Source organism: Eucyclogobius newberryi, unplaced genomic scaffold (assembly GCF_026437365.1).
Source record: "Eucyclogobius newberryi isolate DKJ021-1_F unplaced genomic scaffold, fEucNew1.0.hap1 SCAF_19, whole genome shotgun sequence".
Lineage (NCBI taxonomy): Eukaryota > Metazoa > Chordata > Actinopteri > Gobiiformes > Gobiidae > Eucyclogobius > Eucyclogobius newberryi.
This window is the reverse complement of record NW_027315823.1, coordinates 15,143,824-15,161,099: the sequence shown is the minus strand read 5'-3', so window position 1 is coordinate 15,161,099 and position 17,276 is coordinate 15,143,824. Positions and strand designations below refer to the sequence as shown.

Genomic DNA, 17,276 nt, shown 5'->3' with positions numbered 1-17,276 from the left:
TTCCTTAATTCAGAACAAGCATTTTGGACTTCTTGTGAGACAAGCTTATGCCAGTTTGACCAAAATTGGCACATGGTGGATTTTCTCTAGACCATCTCCAACTGACCAAACCAAAATAAATCAATGCAGATGAATAGTAAAGCATGACCAGGCTTCAGAAAACGTTTCTCGTTGGTTGCAATAACAATGTACAATACCTGTGTGACTAAAAAGAGAGAATGTTGTGGTGTGGATGTAGGGATATGCCTTTGTTCTCAAATCTACAATAAAAAGTGAATTTATTTTTGTCATTGTGGATTTCATCTCATGCTACCAAAGCACATTTTACAAACTTTATTCAGCCAGCTGTGAAATGTAAGAAAATAAAACCTACATTTGACCCATCAACAACACATCACTTAATTGTACAATATAATCATGCATAGGCAAACATATAAGCCTCAACAAATCAAACATTGTGTGATCAGGTGCACAAGGGTGACTTTGGTGTCTTGTCTTGTGTGGCGTGTCAATGCAGATGTGGGGTAGAGATCCATCACAACTAACAGCCCCCTGCAGCGTCTACACAAACACAGCTGCTGAGTGTAGTAGCAGCCGACAGTGAACAAACAAGGTACAAAACATTATAGATGGGCCAGTCTGTAATAGCAATGATTCATTATTCAATGGTCAGTTTTCTAGTTTAGGCAAGGCGTCAGGACAGCGTTGCTTCCCAAAATGGAGATTTGATTATGCATTACAGTCTGGTTTTGTACTCAGGCTAGCATTGAGAGAACATTGATCAGTTCAGTAGCTGAGATGGTTGCAGAAGAGTTTCAGATTTGGTTTACTGAAATAAACAACAGGTGGACCAGAGGGCAGAGTTGTCTCTAAACCGTCTCTTGGCGAATGGCAATGAAAATCAGACTACGGACCTCCAGTTATGGAGAGAAACCACAGAGACCATTAGCCACACAGACCAGAAGACAAAATGCCTCGGACAGGGCTTGCATAGACTAGTGAACAGGCCTAGAGGGAGAGACGCTGAGTTCTCTGAGGATTTTTTTAGCGTCAAGTCTGAGTCTCATTTCCTCGTGTCGTGGACAGCCGAGTAGTTCATTCACATGTCAATCATAGGACGCCCCTACTGCCCCCAATACAGTGGTCAACCACTCTGTTGACCACAGTATTAGCCGCCTCCAGGGGGCGCCAAAAGTGGCCAAATCAGTGGCCTAACAGGAAAGACTGGCCAACCACGACTTGGTGGTCACTATTTATTATGGCTAAAAAAGTTGTCAAACATAGTTGTCAACTAATTTGTTGTAATGCTTTTAAGGAAACACATGATTCATATAACTATCTCTAGATTAATGTTATTTAATTGTGTGGTTAATTATTGACTTAAAAGTGTTAATTACAAAAAACTAAACATTTTACATTGCAGAAAACTCTTATTTGTCCTGTGTAATGTAACATTATTCAGGTGTTTGAGGCTGATAATTATGCTCACAGCTATCGGCCAGTGCCTTTGGTATACAGAGTCCGTTGTTTGAGACCGTTGTGTGTGATTACAATGTAATCACACACAACGGACAATGTAAAAATGTCAGTGAAAATATAAGGAAATTATATTTTGGTTGTTGCCCATGTTTAGAATGCTGACATTTTGTAGCTATTGCATGGACTTGAAATTCAACAGTCATACAAACACTGTGGGATTAGCTCACCTGACATGGCGCTGACTTGAAAGTCAGAGGTTGTGTGTTTCACTGAAGGCCAAAACATATTTTAATTATTAAAATACAATGGTCTTCAAATAACTTCAAACTGTCTGTACGATTTATGAACCATATTAATTGCAGCAATAACATACAAATAAATTATATAAAAAACATACAATATGATTTCCATATTTGTTTTTAGATTGTCTCTCATCCACCTATTGTCTAAACTGCTAAAGCAGATTGAAGAGGAAAAATTATAGCCATTGCCTCAGCAAAAAATAAACAAAAGGGAAAAAATGGAAATTACCTGCAAGAAAAAAAGAAGATGAATCCTCAAATGCTACAGGAATATTAAAAAGAGAAGAGAAATTGATTACCTGACCTGACAGGAAATACTAAGGAAAATGCTCTTAATACCAAACAATGATATTATGAGAGTGGATAAAAATTGGCTCAATTATTTGCCTGGAAACTTAGAAAACAACAAGCTGAAGGAACCATTATGGGACAGGCAAAGTAATGCAATTTTAGCCAAACAAGAATAATATCAATCAGCATTTGAATCCTTCTATAAACAACTTTTCTCTAAAATCTCGGGCAATAAAAGAAGAAGAAATAAATTCTTTTCTGGGAACCCTCAATTTGCCTGTTATGACAGAAGAGCATTTTGCAGCTGAAATAACAGGCACAATCCAGAGACCAAAGAACAATGAATCTCCGGGAGTAAAAGCCCTAAAAGAAACACTTATTCCTTTGCTCTTAACAATTTTAAATGGCCACTTAAAAAAGCTCCTGGTTGGAAAGAAGCCCTCATATACCTAAAGAGGGGAAGGGCCAACTCGATTGTGCCTCATTTAGACCCATTTCTATTCTGAATGTGGAGTATCGTATATACACCTCAATATATAACCCTATGTCCAAATGAATGGTACAAATGCTCTCAAATTTTATTCACAATGATCAGGATTTATTAACAAAAGACAGGCTTTACACATAATTAACCATACAAAAACAATAAAACAAAACTAATTGTAACTAATAAGTCTGGACACTGAGAAAGCTTTTCATTCTGTTAGCTGGCCTTATTTATGTAAAGTGCAGAACAAATTTTAAATGGACTTAATTATAATAAAGACTATTGGGGTTCTTTATGATGAGCCATCAAGCATTAAAATCAATGGTCATCTGACAGATCCATTGAAAGAGGTCTGTTGTTTGCTTTGTACTTGGAACCATCGGGCCATTATATTAGACCATCAAAAACAATTGACGATGTTACAATTGATAGGATGGAACATAAAATTGTATGCTACGCAGATGATGTTCTATTATATTTGACCAGACCAGAAATTTATTTTCCCAATGTGAATAAATTGGTCTAATGTCAGGATGAAAATTAGATATAAAAAAAAGAAATTATTTCATTCTGGCAACCACCTTTGACCTTTAGAAAGACCTATCCATTTAAATGGCAAACGGAATCGCTTAGATATAGTCTTCCATAAACATCTATCAACAATTTTGGAGAAAAATTACAACAATAAAAGATTTTGAAAAATTGACTCTTGTCCCTATTGCACCGAATCGCCAAAGCAAGTTCCTAGTCTGTGAATTCTGTTCTGTGACTATGGCAATAAATCTGATTCTGACATACAGACCACGTACATGTACATGGGTGACCCATGGTCCCTGTAATGGTTTTAATGGTTTGGACCCATGGTCCCTGTAATTGTTTTAATGGTTTGGACCCATGGTCCCTGTAATGGTTTTAATGGTTTGGACCCATGGTCCCTGTAATGGTTTTAATGGTTTGGACCCATGGTCACTGTAATTGTTTTAATGGTTTGGACCCATGGTCCCTGCTGAGACAGGACAGACCACGCCTTTGATTACAACCTCTTTTTATTTCGTGTGTAGGCTCTGTCAAAACTACGTCAAAATAGGAATAATTCACTTAATGTCCCTGCGGCCCTCTGCTCCGTATTCGGCCCTTGGTATATATATATATAAAGTTTGGTATGGCCTGGTCTACACAGAGACTTATGGTCAGGTCTACACAGAGACTTATGGTCATAGACAGACATGAGACAGACACAGCAGCGTTCAAAAAGCGCCCAAACGCGCAACTGTTGCTCTGCGGCTCCCGTCCTCGTGCTGCTGTGGTGGGCGGCCATGTTGTCTCTGATACAGCAGTAATCACACACCGGCGAGTTAGCAGGAAAGGTGCGCTGCCCAATTTACCCAAATGTCTGGTTTGGGGGGATCTCATCCCCTCGCTTTATAAAGGGGTGAGTATTGTTTCACGTATTTGACTGGTGGAAATTCCTCTGAATCTATAGATATTGATGCAAATCATCCTTCAACCCGAGACACTAATCTATAGCAGCTAAGTTAGCTCTGCACGGCCCAGGCACAATCACAGCTTATTCACGCGTGTAAAGTTATTAAGTATGTAATCAAATGGCTCACTATTGTTGGTCTAGATGTGCGCTCTCCAGCACGTGGAAAATATATTTTATGGCACTTACTATTATCAGATCTAGTTATATAAAACCGGATTGTGGTTAAAGTAATATTGTATCCGTTGTTAAACTTTGAGAAATTGTGGAACAACTATCTGACGACCAGTAAAATAATCAAAACTGTCAAATAAATGTCCTGACACTTTCTAAATACTAGAAATTCTAACCTACGCTACCTAAAGTGGCACAAAATGCTAATGCGTGGCAAGACCACGCAGTCATAATGATAGACAAATCTAAGGCTTTTGGACCAGAGCACATAATAATTCACCTTTTTTAATGCTACACATTGTTATGCACGTAGTTTAACTTGTCTTGATTACACTCAAATACACTCAAGTACCTTCCAACTGCCCTATTTTGATGCACACAATTGTTTGTATCAATTCCAGTACCACAACCTTTATCCCCACGTGGTTCTCTCTGTGAGGTCTCTCCAAGCCCACTCTTCAGTTGGAAATCCTCCTCATCGCATTGTCCCTCTCGCCTTTTAACTGCTACATCACCTCTGCCAAGCTGTCGGACATGTCAGGACCCGTGCCAAGCCGGGCTCGAGTGTACACAGAGGTTAACACTCACCGGCCCAGGGAGTACTGGGACTACGAATCACATGTGGTTGAATGGGGGTAAGTAAATGACAATATTTTGAAGATAAGTAATTCTATTAAAGGGTAAAAAAACTGCCTGTGTATTGTACAGAAACCAGGATGACTTTCAGCTGGTGCGCAAACTTGGTCGCGGCAAATACAGTGAAGTATTTGAGGCTATTAACATCACTAACAATGAGAAGGTGGTGGTGAAGATATTAAAGGTAACATACATCGGTTTCTAAGAACTAAAGACTTTTAGGATTTTCCAAACATCCACAAATTGCATTGAGTTTTTCATATTTTAATTAATATTATCATGTGCTTCTGCAGCCAGTGAAGAAAAAGAAAATCAAACGAGAGATCAAGATTTTGGAAAACCTACGAGGAGGCCCTAACATAATATCCCTCATTGATATTGTAAAAGATCCTGTTGTAAGTACTGGCTTCATATATTCATACATTTTATTCTTTACTTGAGTATGTTACTTTCATTTTCAATGTGTATCTCAGTTGATCATTAAGCATTTAAAAAAAAGTTTACTGTGCTGTACAATAGGGTAGTGAGCCAACCACCTGTACCAGCTTTTCCATTTCACATTGGCTTGGTAAATATATATCTGTGAGTAAAAGCATTAGGATATTCTAAATCTTAAAAGAAAAATCAGTGGCTCTCCCTCCTCCAGCACCAACCAGGTAGTTTCCAAGGCAGCAGTAGATTAGTGGTAGCAAGTCATTTTACAATCCCATTTTAGTATGCCTAGTTAATCATTTTGCATTTTTTTGTTGAGTTATGCTTAACTTAGACCTACAATGGGTTGCATTGAGTTCCATAAAGAGACATTTGTTGTTTTTCAGTCACGAACCCCAGCTTTGGTTTTTGAACATGTAAATAACACAGACTTCAAGGTAAGCTATTTGATTATATACAAATTACTGTCAAATGATCCAACTAGAGACTTGCTCTGGACTGATTCTCATTCCCGATCCCCAAGTTTTTCTGCCCGGTCTTGAGTGCCACTCAGTCTCTGCCCACCCAAGAGATCCCTGTGGGTCCTCAGATTTAAAATGTTGTTTTTTTTTTTTTTTAAAGGCAGCTACAGGCCCAGCCTCAAATGCAAGCAGCAGTGTGCCGAGATGGCCTATATCTCTAATAAAGCCTCACTTTTATCACTGGGATATTATAATTAACTATTCTAATGCACTCGGCGCACTCATTCGTGAAGTTAGTTCATTCACTGGTGTTGGGCAGTTTTACTTGCATGGTTCAAAGCGTTGCCATGTAATAAAACGTCCCCTGACGCTCGCTCTCCTCCTCCCGTCTGTTCTCACCTGCCCTTCTCCGGCGCAGCAAGCTTGCTCGCACGCGCAAACTTGCGCACTCCCCCGTCCAAGGACACGTCAATCCCACCCGATCCTGAGGCATTTGTCCGGCTCCTGTGGGAAATCCTGTCCGTTGCAGGTCTCTAGATCCTACCTCCTTTCTTGGCATACCTGTGGTAATCTGTGCACATGTGTGTATGTGATGGAGGGACATTATAATCCAGTGCTATGTCTTCGGTGTCAGAATGTCATGTATTCTGATTCTATCCTCAATCACTGGGACAGTTCTGTGAATATGGTTAAACAAGTTTCTTAACTGTTAATTACCCATTTGTCTTTAGCAACTGTACCAGACGTTGACAGATTATGACATCCGATTTTACATGTATGAGATTCTCAAAGTAAGTCTTTATCCCTCTCCTGAATGATTAGAACTTACTTGACTGGATCAAATATTAAACTATTTTATGCTTACCATTTCTGTAGGCCTTGGACTACTGTCACAGCATGGGAATCATGCACAGAGATGTAAAGCCACATAACGTAATGATTGATCATGAACACCGAAAGGTAAATTACGAAGTCTTTCAAGTGTGGAGATGGACACCTCTTTCCGTGCTTACATCTTGATGATATATTTGAGTGACGTGTGTGTGTGCGCGCTTTCAGTTGCGCCTTATTGACTGGGGTCTGGCAGAGTTTTACCATCCGGGACAAGAGTACAACGTTAGAGTTGCCTCCCGCTATTTTAAAGGGCCCGAACTCCTAGTTGACTACCAGGTATTTATTGCGTTGCCCTGCTTTTTGATGTGGGACTGTCTCTGGTCAAATGTCTTTGGGCTGCCCCTTGTTTGTTTTTTGCATAAAATATCGTCTTTACTATGTTCTGTTTCAGATGTACGACTACAGTCTGGACATGTGGAGTTTGGGTTGTATGTTGGCCAGCATGATCTTCAGAAAAGAGCCCTTTTTCCATGGTCATGACAATTATGACCAGGTACCTTTTTTGTACACTCATTGTTATTGGCCATCCAACATTAAATTCAGACAAGATGTCAAATGAGCACTCATGAGGAGGGAGCTACACTATTTTGTTCTAGTACTGCTTTAAGATAAGATGTGCCTTTATTTGTCCACACATGGGGAAATTTCATACCCTTGCTGACTTTACTGTGAAATTTTAGAGGAAGTTCTGTATGGAGGTAAAGAAGTAAGAAAATAGGGATATTTTTCTACCTATACAGATGTATTTCCCATCCCTAGAAAAAATAGTTTGTTGAAATTCTCTAGTGTGTGTACTTATTGTAATGTGTGCAGTTTTCATAGTCTGCCAGAACCTGTAAACACGTTCATCCCATTTTTATGCTTCATGTGAACTCCTGAAAACTTTTCTTACAGTTGGTAAGAATAGCAAAAGTTCTTGGGACAGAGGACCTCTATGATTATATTGACAAGTACAACATTGAGCTCGAGCCCCGATTTAATGACATTCTGGGAAGGCAAGTAGTGTTAAAGGCTCCTAACTTCAAATATTGGCCGGATAAAAGTATAAACATATGGGCCAGTGGATTTAATGTGATCTGCCTTGTTGGTCCTTGCAGACATTCTCGTAAGCGATGGGAGCGCTTTGTCCACAGTGAAAACCAGCACTTGGTGACCCCAGAGGCGTTGGATTTCCTGGACAAGTTGCTGCGCTATGACCACCAGGCTCGACTAACAGCCCGGGAAGCCATGGACCACCCCTACTTCTGTAAGCACTTATACCCATTTCATATCAACACATTGACTTGTTCTGAATGCACTCTTTCCTCTCTGCAGTTAATGTTGTGAAAGAGCAGACTCGTGTGGTTGGATCAGCCAACCAGCTCATTGGGAATCCTGCTGTCAGTACAGCCAGCATGATCACAGGTCAGTCTATGGTAACCACATATAATGGTCTATGATAATTTATACTTGGTATTTTGGCTTATGTGAAACAACCTAATATTTTGTTGTGTGGAGTTCAAAAGTTTAGTCTTACCATTGTTTGTTGCTGTTCTCGCTCAGGAATCTCTGCCTTGCCTGCATCCACTGCCTTGGGACCCCTGAGTGGCTCGCCTGTCCTGTCTTCTGCCACTAACGCCCTGAGCACCCAAGTGCCCGCTGTGGCAGGGCTCCCTCAGTGACCTCCCAGACTCAAAAGGGCTGCCCTGCCACTTCCCACCGCCATCCAGCCTCAATTGTGAGACTAAATGGCGTATGTGTCTGCTGTAGCTGCTCTCTACCCAACCTATTGGCTGGACCACAAAGAGGGCTGTTGGGGCTTCCTCTGGCTTCAGGACTGCTGCCTGAAATGGACATGAATGTACACTGTTAAATACGCGTTCCCTCAGTTGCACAGCTTGGGAATACTTGGGAATATGGGTGGTTTGTGCCCAGTCTGGTCTGTGAAAGAACCCTATTCCTGAGAGGACTTACATTTTACTACCCATAAGAACCAAATCAAGGGCATAGGTTAGTATGACATTATATTGTTTGTTTTTTTAAACTATATTCTTCCCAACCCTAAACAGATGTGACTACTTAACAACACATGCAGCTTTATGTGATGTGAGTTGGCTTCAGTATTACCAAAGGTTTATTCTTTGGAATAACAGACTGACCTTGCTTTGAGTTGCACACAAACGGTTTCATTTTAGGACATCAGCTACTATTCTGCAATGAATCAGCATATTGTAATATACGCCCAGTACGCCTTGTTTGTACTAAAAGGAACTACATTGTCTGTTAAATTTATAGTATCACTAAAAGCTTACAGCTCATCAATTGAAGTTTACATATTCTCCAGGTGTTTGTCTCAATTACAGTGCTGTTATGACGCAATCTTAAAGAGTAATCAACATAAATGCACAAATGGTTGATAATGAGAACACTGGGGGATAAAACACTTCAGGTGTTAAACCAATGCAATAAAATAGACTGTTTTTGAACCATAAACCCTTAGCAAAAATTGGGATTTAATTTAATAAACCTAATCTACATTTTGTAATATAGTAGACATGATTTTTCTAGACTCGCACTATCAACCTCAAACCTTCCATACAGCTTGACGAAAAGGGCTTCATAAATCTACAAACCTTTTGAAAGCCTTTTTGATTCTGACTTATCATGAATTAAGTTGTGTTGATGTTAAGCAAGAGACAAATGTAAAACCCTTTTGATCAGTGCCACAAAGTGAAAGCTGTACTGTACATATACTGGTATTTTTTAAAGTGTGAAATGGCATATAATGCAGAACAATACATCTATGCTTAAAAGTGAGTATGGAAGTCTTGGTGTGTATGTGAAGAACAAGTTTAAAACTGTAAATAAATGTTTTATTTATCAGTTATTGTTTAAGCATTTTCTCCCAGGATCCAGAATACACACTTAAATGCTTAACAAAGAGTGTCGATCTGTAGGAAGTGTTTTTTTGTTTTTGTTTTTTTGGCAAAGGTAGTACAGTAACTTAAATATGCAAACTTTATTGATCCACAAAGAACATTATTTGGACACATTAATGGTAAAAAAAAATATAGCAAAAGACTTGTCCAAGACATAAATATACAGATATTTTATCAAATAAAATATAGTAAACGTAAAATATGAGTTGTTGGAGAATGAGCTCTTCTGCTCTATTTTCCATTGAGTGGGTGAGCAGGCGTGTCTATGATGACTAGGTCCAGTGTCCACCTGTCCCTCACTGATTAACGTCTTCAATCCCGTCAATTGTGTGACCACCAGTTTAGCGGCTCTTGCTGTGACTGGCTGCCACTCGGGCACTTTGGTTAATGCCACATGAGTATATTTACTCCTTGTTCGATACCTACACTTTCAATATTTGGTTTTGAGAAACATTCATTTGTTACAACCCTTTTGCAACAATTAGAACTTAACATTGGTCCCTGTGTATCACAGTAGCCAACCACTGCTTCTGACAGACTTCCCAGAAACCCAAATCATGTCAGTGCTTTCACATATCATTCAAATATTGGGCAGATTAGTGTTGTCCTTCTAGAGCCACTGGCAATCCAATGTCTTGACAGTGCACCTTGTGATATTGTGGTGCACTATTCCTCCTGCTCAGGAAACCACAGCAGTCTTCATTCTGGTAAAACCTACAAAACAACTTGACATTAATCCATGTCTTAAGAATTTGACTAGATATAATTTCTTACCGGTTTAGACGCAGCTCTTGGTCTATTTCCTCCAACGATTTACCTTTAGTCTCAGGAAGTATCTTGCATAAGATGACAGCAGCAACTGCTGCTATTGTCCCATACAGCACAAAGAGTCTTGGGAGCCCTATGTTATCTTCGGAATAAAAACATGCCATTTATCAGTCAACAGGTCCAGCAGAATATTAAAATTCAAATCAAAATTTGTAACGCTATCTCTCAATTGTATTTTAACACCAATTGAATGATACTGTCTTACTGTTGATGCAAGTTCCTAGTTTGTGAATTTTGTTCACTGACAATAAAGCTTTTTGATTCTGAATAGAAACAGGTGAAGTGCTGCATGTTGAAATTCCACATGTATAGAATGTATAAACTTCTTACCAATTATATTTAAAAATGTGAATGTAACCAGGAGGTGGGCAGACCAGTTGAAGCAGTTGGTAAAGGCGAATGCCCGGCCTCTAACCTCTGTGGGAAATATCTCACTGAGGAGCAGCCACGTCACTGTAGGCAGACAGAAAGGTTCAGTATTTGGCTTGGCTTACATTTGTGAGCCTTTTGTATCAAAAGCTGGTTCATCAGGAAATAGAAGTGAGTCACTTAAGAAAGATCTAATGTTCCTGTCTGCAATTTCAGCGCACATTCTTTCACTTAGGATGATCTGATAAAGTGGCTCTGTTCAAGTTCCTGTTTCTAAATAACACTGCCTGCTTATCTGGTCACAAAAAATGTCAGTGAGGCTTATGCCTTTGTGATGATTACTGTATATAACTTTGTTCTGTAAAACATTCAGTACAAAATTAAAGACATTTTCACATTGTAGCTAGGATTGACCTAATGTACAGCTAAACAGCCTCAACTTTATTGGTAAGTGGAATTCTAAGAAAATAGTATTACATGGCAAAATGATGCAATGAATACCCACTTGGTCCAAATCCCACCGAGTACGCGCTGACGGCTGCCATTAGACTCAGGAGAATAACCCATTTTGCAGCTGGAGTATTCAAGGGTGATGCAACAGAAGGCTTTACTTCTGTTCCACCATTTATCATAGTTTCATTCAAATACTCAACAGTTATTTGCGGTTCATGTGTCCTTGTCATGTTACTATTTGAAACTACATCTTTTGTAATACAGGACATCTCTTCAACATGAGTTTGCGTAGAAAGAAGTCCGATCATAATCAAACTAACAGCCATGAAAAAGCACCCGCCAATCAGCAGAGGTCGACGCCCAACTCTGTCTGTCAGTGTCATGGAGAACAGTGTGGATAGGACTTTGACCAGCCCCAAGCCAACCGAGGCCAGGACTGCTGCTGTGTGGCTGTGGAACCCCAATTCGTAGAAGATGGTGGAGGCATAGAGCAGAACATTGGGCTGTCCTGAGAACTGTTGGAACAGCACAAGTGCCAGGCCAATCATAGTCCTCGTTCTCATGTTGTCCTTTGTGTGGAAAAGAGACAGGCAGTTGTAGGTGGTCTCCTGATTCTTCATCTGGTTAAAAAGGTGTTTATGAGCATGGTTGGTCTGAGTGTTTGAAGGAAGATACCATAAGGTGACCAGTTGAACCACAGTGGGCACTGCAGCCACACCAAACATCCATTTCCAACCGTCTGGGGTGTCAGCCATCATGTAGTTAACGGCATAAGCTGCTAAAATCCCCACAGTGATCCCCACTTCGTACAGGCTCACTATAAGGCCCCTGCGCTCCGGCCGCACCAGCTCAGACACAAATATGCAGCAGGACATAGAGGAGATACACATGGCAAAGCCCACAGTGGCCCGCCCCACTACCAGGGCAGGGTACGAAGTGATGAGGAGCAGGACGGTCCCAGCCAGCGTCAGACCACTGCTGAATAGGATGGATTTGCGACGACCATGCCAGTCAATCAGAGAGCCCCCCACCACTGACGCCAACAGGGCTCCGACTAGTAAGGCGCTGACCAGAACCTCCTGCTGCACACAGGACAGCGCAAAGTCCACCCGGAGCTGCAACAGAGCGCCAGAGATGATGGCCAGCTCATACCCGAACACCAGCCCACCTCCAATGGACACCAGGCAGGGCAGTAGGAGGTTACAGTGACCTGCAAGAGGTAGGAAATATTTGTGGGAAAAGACAAAATATTTGTATCGGGTTCCAAATGCGTTATAGCCAAAAAAAAAATGTGTAGCCTTAATATGTCAAATCATATAAAGCAATGGCATTTAAGCTACAGCCTAATAAAACAAGACTTACCCATATTTTGTTCTGGTCATGAGAAGTTGTCAGTGAGGACAGGATCTACAAAAGCTGAAGGAAGTACACATCAGAAAATGTCCTGTTCACAAAGAGCTGAGATGTCCGCAATCAGCTGTTGTGGTTGTGTTGCCATGGGGATCGCCTTGTTAATAGCAATGATTTAATTTAGACTCCATTTGAACTGAGCCCAATCAAACACAGAAACCAGAAAAGAGAGAACATCCTCCAAAATACATTTGTGTCGACAGGATAAATAATGTATTATAGTCTTCTTAAACACTGCTCTAATATGTAAAGGTTCACAGCAAACTACTACCAACGAGCTTTTTGTCGTAACATCCCAAATTATATTTTTAAAGGCTACTCATCTGGTAACCTGGTCGTTAACAACAGGAACCAAGAGTTTCTAGAGCAGGCTACTGCGGTTTGGTTGAATAATATTAAGTATTTGCTATTTTAGCAGAATATTTGCAACTTTAAAGGCTTTCTTTAGAATAAAGAAGACACAGATGTATTCGAGAGAAACTAGGTACGTGCTTTGACAAGGAGCAGGCAGAACTGTGAAGAATAACAATACGCACAAAGGAGCACGATTAACAAGCAGCATCCCATCTCGTGTTTCAATTCCATGCCCCTTTTGAAAGCATAATGTGTTGGGCTAAACTATACTTTTTAAACTACACTATGGTTGTCATGCACACAAGCAGCCTACCTTGTACTGGACTTAGCAGAGGTGATCACACATGGGCTGCTCCGGACAGTCTTTCATTGTTTGGTCACGAGCACATATTTACAAAGTCTAATCGCATGTGCTGCACTTGATGCCAGAGCAGTTGATGCCAGGGCAGTTGATGCCAGGGCACTTGATGCCAGCCGATGCCAGCACCGCGGGAGAGGACTGAGCGACGTGGCGCCGGGCGGGACGGGGAAACTTTAGAGAAAGTTTTGAACAGCAGCTAGAGGTCGACATACAGTCCTTGTGTAAACACAGCAGAAACTGCTTTTAGAACGGGTTTTTGTATATGTAAAATATAGCCCTTTAGCAATAGTCTTTTACTAAAAGCAATGATTCACAAGAATGCATTGCATTTTCTTGGGGGAGGACCATGAAGGACGGCCCAGACCTCCTCTCAAAGTGAGGGTACAACGTAGGCTAAAACGTATAGTTCAGACAATTATTAAAATAAGTGTAGCTCAAAATGAAACCAGCGTGGCTATGATGGCTATAAATACGCTCTATACGTCAAACCTATCCAATTGTGCTGTTATTTCTAATTCTCATCAGCAGGTGTCGCCCTTTAGACATGGATTCATCAAGAGGAAGTCAACAACACGTGATCTCGCAAAGCGGAAGTAAACATGTCTCTGGAGCAGAGCATTGAGGATGGAGGTTGGGGAGCTTCTGGTGAAGTCAGAGTGGCTGAAACAGGGGGCAGAAGCCCGCCTTTACCGCTCACGCTTTCTTGGTAAACCGGTCATCGTTAAAGAGCGCTTTTCAAAGCGATACCGACATCCAGCGCTTGACGAGAAACCGACGCCCCGCAGGACCGTGCAGGAGTTACGCGCTATACTGCGAGCACTGGCTGAGGAAACCATGTTTGGATTTTATTTTAAACGGGATTCAGACATAAATGATTGTTTCTTGTTTATATTTTGTTTAAAAAAAGAGTGAGACGTTGTAGTACATTTCGATGTTTTTCCTGTCTTTTCCAGGAATCCCTGCCCCTGCTGTATATTTTGTGGATCACCGCACTCACTGTATTTACTGGGAGGAAATAGTAGATTCCTGCACCGTTAGGGACCACATTGTCTCTGTACAGCAGCAGCCTGAGGAACAGCAGCAGCTCGAGTGGCTGGCTGAAAGAATAGGCCAGATATTGGCTCAAATGCATGATGAGGACCTGATCCATGGAAACCTGACTACATCCAACATGCTCCATAAACACACCTCAGATGGAGCAGAGCAACACCTGCTGCTAATAGACTTTGGCCTGAGTTATATCTCTGCTCTTGCTGAGGACAAAGAGGTAGATCTCTATGTTCTGGAGAAAGATTTCCTCAGCACACATCCCAACACTGAAGTGCTGTTTGAGAAGCTGCTCAGAAGCTACACCAAAGCTTCCAAGAAGTCTGAGCCCGTCATTAAGAAGCTGGATGAGGTGCGGTTAGAAGGGAGAAAAAGATCCATGGTCGGATAAGGACTATGTCGATGTTAATGAGTTTGAATCCATTCTTTTAATAAAGATGTTTTGGTTTGATTAATCTTTGTTTAGTTTTTTGTATTTCATCAAAAATGCAATTTAAAATCTTTCTCAATTATTCACGCATATGGTAATAAGGATTGCTGCATTTAACGCTGAATGGCACTGGTTCCCTGGCACTGAAATGCACAGGCCAACCAAATTAATATGCAGCATTTCACCACAAGAAAATAGAAAAGTGTAGAGGAGCAGTGACATTTAGACATTTCAAAGATGACAACAATGGTTGGAAATTAATACTAAGATTGTTTACACCTCATGATTGCTGTGTAAAGATGGCTCTCCAGTCTCGTTTGTCGCTTATCTTTGTTTATTGGCGGTAGTTCATAAGCATATTTCTATGGGGCTTGGAGGTCAAGGCTGTACCTAGAGCAAAAGTGGGAAGTCTAACTATTGCTGTAATTCTGATCTTTAGCAGTTTCTTTTCAATGCTATGAAAAAGGTGGAACATCAATGGCACATTAGGATTATTGTTACAGCCCTTGTGACTTGGCCCGGCCGGGCACAGCCCGAAAGAGCGACGTGGGGCCGCCTTCCCGTGGGCCCATCACCCGCAGGAGGATCCATAAGGGGCCGGTGCAGAGAGATCTGGGCGGCAGTCGACGGCAGAGGCCTCGGCGACCAGATCTCCAGACACAGAGACTAACTCTGGGGACATGGAATGTCACCTCGCTGGGGGAGAAAGAGCCTGAGCTTGTGCGGGAGGTTGAGCGATACCGACTAGATATAGTCGGCCTCACCTCCACGCACAGTTTGGGCTCTGGAACCCATCTCCTCGAGAGGGGCTGGACGCTCCACTTCTCTGGTGTTGCCCGCGGGTAGAGGCGGCGGGCTGGTGTGGGCTTGCTTATAGCCCCTCAGCTCAGCCGCCACGTGTTGGAGTTTACCCCAGTGAACAAGAGGGTCGCGTCCCTCCGCCTTCGGGTGGGGGACAGGTCTCTCACTTGTGGCGGCCTACGGGCCGAACAGCAGTGCAGAGTACCCGGCCATCCTGGAGTCCTTGGGAGGGGTACTGGACAGTGCACCGACCGGGGACTCCGTTGTTCTACTGGGGGAATTCAACGCCCACGTGGGCAATGACAGTGACACCTGGAGAGGGGTGATCGGGAAGAACGGCTTCCCTGATCTGAACCCGAGCGGTGTTCAGTTATTGGACTTCTGTGCTAGCCACGGATTGTCCATAACGAACACCATGTTCAAGCACAAGGGTGTCCATCAGTGCACATGGCACCAGGACACCCTAGGCCGGAGGTCAATGATCGACTTTGTTGTCGTGTCATCTGACCTCCGGCCGCGTGTCTTGGACACTCGGGTGAAGAGAGGGGCAGAGTTGTCAACCGATCACCACCTGGTGGTGAGTTGGATCCGCTGGCGGAGGAGGAAGCCGGACAGACTTGGCAGACCCAAGCGCATTGTGAGGGTCTGTTGGGAACGTCTAGTGGAGCCCTCTGTCAGTAGGGTATTCAACTCGCACCTCCGGGAGAGCTTCTCCCATGTCCCGGGGGAGGCTGGGGACATTGAGTCCGAGTGGACCATGTTCTCCGCCTCCATTGTTGATGCGGCTGCTCGGAGTTGTGGTCGCAAGGTCTCCGGTGCCTGTCGTGGCGGCAACCCCCGAACCCGGTGGTGGACACCGGAAGTAAGGGATGCCGTCAGACTGAAGAAGGAGGCCTATCAGGCCACTCTGGCTTGTAGGTCTCCGGAGGTCATCGACGGGTATCGGCAGGCCAAGCGAGCCGCGGCTCGTGCTGTCGCAGAGGCAAAAACCCGGGCCTGGGAGGAGTTCGGGGAGGCCATGGAGGAGGACTATCGGTCGGCACCAAAGAAATTCTGGCAAACCGTCCGGCGCCTCAGGAGGGGGAAGCAGTGTCTCACCAACACCGTTTACGGTGCGGGTGGAGGCCTGCTGACCTCAACTGGGGATGTCGTCGGACGGTGGAAGGAATACTTTGAGGATCTCCTTAATCCCTCAGTCACGTCTTCCGAAGAGGAAGTAGAGACCGGGGACTCGGAGGCTGGCTCATCCATCACCCAAGCTGAAGTCACTGAGGTTGTTCGCAAACTCCTCGGTGGCAGGGCTCCGGGGGTGGATGAGATCCGCCCTGAGTACCTAAAGTATCTGGATGTTGTAGGACTGTCTTGGTTGACACGTCTCTGCAACATCGCGTGGCGTTCGGGGACCGTGCCTCTGGACTGGCAGACCGGGGTGGTGGTCCCTCTGTTCAAGAAGGGGGGCCGGAGGGTGTGTTCCAACTACAGAGGGATCACACTCCTCAGCCTCCCGGGTAAGGTCTATTCCAAGGTACTGGAGAGGAGAATCCGACCAATAGTCGAACCTGCCGAATCATCACACCTGTCGTGGACACAGGAACTGCCACTCTGGAGGTTATAGGTATAGACTTTTCTCTATTTACCACAATGACAATCATGGCACTTGAAACAA

At 42.9% G+C, this 17,276-nt stretch overlaps 3 protein-coding genes and 1 non-coding gene across 4 annotated transcripts; 3 read left to right on the top strand and 1 right to left on the bottom strand.

Annotated features, from left to right (window-relative positions):
- Nucleotides 1–4,623: 4,623 nt before the first annotated feature.
- LOC140365422 (casein kinase II subunit alpha) lies at nt 4,624–9,502 on the top strand. Its single transcript, XM_072451833.1, has 12 exons — nt 4,624–4,851; nt 4,925–5,036; nt 5,146–5,247; nt 5,671–5,721; nt 6,477–6,536; nt 6,622–6,705; nt 6,805–6,915; nt 7,031–7,132; nt 7,534–7,634; nt 7,737–7,885; nt 7,954–8,043; nt 8,182–9,502. Exons 1-12 carry the CDS (start codon nt 4,751–4,753, stop codon nt 8,298–8,300), a joined length of 1,182 nt encoding a protein of 393 aa, XP_072307934.1. The 5' UTR covers nt 4,624–4,750; the 3' UTR covers nt 8,301–9,502.
- Nucleotides 6,289–6,422, top strand: LOC140366497 (small nucleolar RNA SNORA57). Its single transcript, XR_011928044.1, has one exon. It is a non-coding gene; the product is annotated as a small nucleolar RNA SNORA57 (small nucleolar RNA).
- Nucleotides 9,503–9,921: 419 nt separating the features above from the next.
- LOC140365421 (solute carrier family 2, facilitated glucose transporter member 10-like) lies at nt 9,922–12,784 on the bottom strand. Its single transcript, XM_072451832.1, has 5 exons — nt 12,570–12,784; nt 11,260–12,417; nt 10,716–10,838; nt 10,332–10,467; nt 9,922–10,271 (listed from the first exon to the last, which is right to left on the bottom strand). The coding sequence occupies exons 1-5, from the start codon at nt 12,571–12,573 to the stop codon at nt 10,154–10,156; spliced, it is 1,539 nt and encodes a 512-aa protein (XP_072307933.1). The 5' UTR covers nt 12,574–12,784; the 3' UTR covers nt 9,922–10,153.
- A 1,101-nt stretch (nt 12,785–13,885) lies between these two features.
- On the top strand, nt 13,886–14,793 carry LOC140366157 (EKC/KEOPS complex subunit TP53RK-like). Its single transcript, XM_072452831.1, has 2 exons — nt 13,886–14,158; nt 14,283–14,793. The coding sequence occupies exons 1-2, from the start codon at nt 13,957–13,959 to the stop codon at nt 14,768–14,770; spliced, it is 690 nt and encodes a 229-aa protein (XP_072308932.1). The 5' UTR covers nt 13,886–13,956; the 3' UTR covers nt 14,771–14,793.
- Nucleotides 14,794–17,276: the final 2,483 nt, after the last annotated feature.

What these genes read in the sequence shown, in the direction of transcription:
- LOC140365422 (XM_072451833.1), top strand. Translation starts at nt 4,751, where the DNA reads ATGTCAGGACCCGTGCCAAGCCGGGCTCGAGTGTACACAGAGGTTAAC. An exon ending in TAAATAACACAGACTTCAAG is followed by an intron (nt 5,722 to 6,476) that starts GTAAGCTATTTG and finishes ATTTGTCTTTAG; the next exon opens with CAACTGTACCAGACGTTGAC. An exon ending in TACAGCCAGCATGATCACAG is followed by an intron (nt 8,044 to 8,181) that starts GTCAGTCTATGG and finishes GTTCTCGCTCAG; the next exon opens with GAATCTCTGCCTTGCCTGCA.
- LOC140365421 (XM_072451832.1), bottom strand. An exon ending in CACATTTTTAAATATAATTG is followed by an intron (nt 10,468 to 10,715) that starts GTAAGAAGTTTA and finishes TTTATTCCGAAG; the next exon opens with ATAACATAGGGCTCCCAAGA. An exon ending in CAAGAGCTGCGTCTAAACCG is followed by an intron (nt 10,272 to 10,331) that starts GTAAGAAATTAT and finishes GTTGTTTTGTAG; the next exon opens with GTTTTACCAGAATGAAGACT.
- LOC140366157 (XM_072452831.1), top strand. Translation starts at nt 13,957, where the DNA reads ATGGAGGTTGGGGAGCTTCTGGTGAAGTCAGAGTGGCTGAAACAGGGG. An exon ending in TATACTGCGAGCACTGGCTG is followed by an intron (nt 14,159 to 14,282) that starts AGGAAACCATGT and finishes TCCTGTCTTTTC; the next exon opens with CAGGAATCCCTGCCCCTGCT.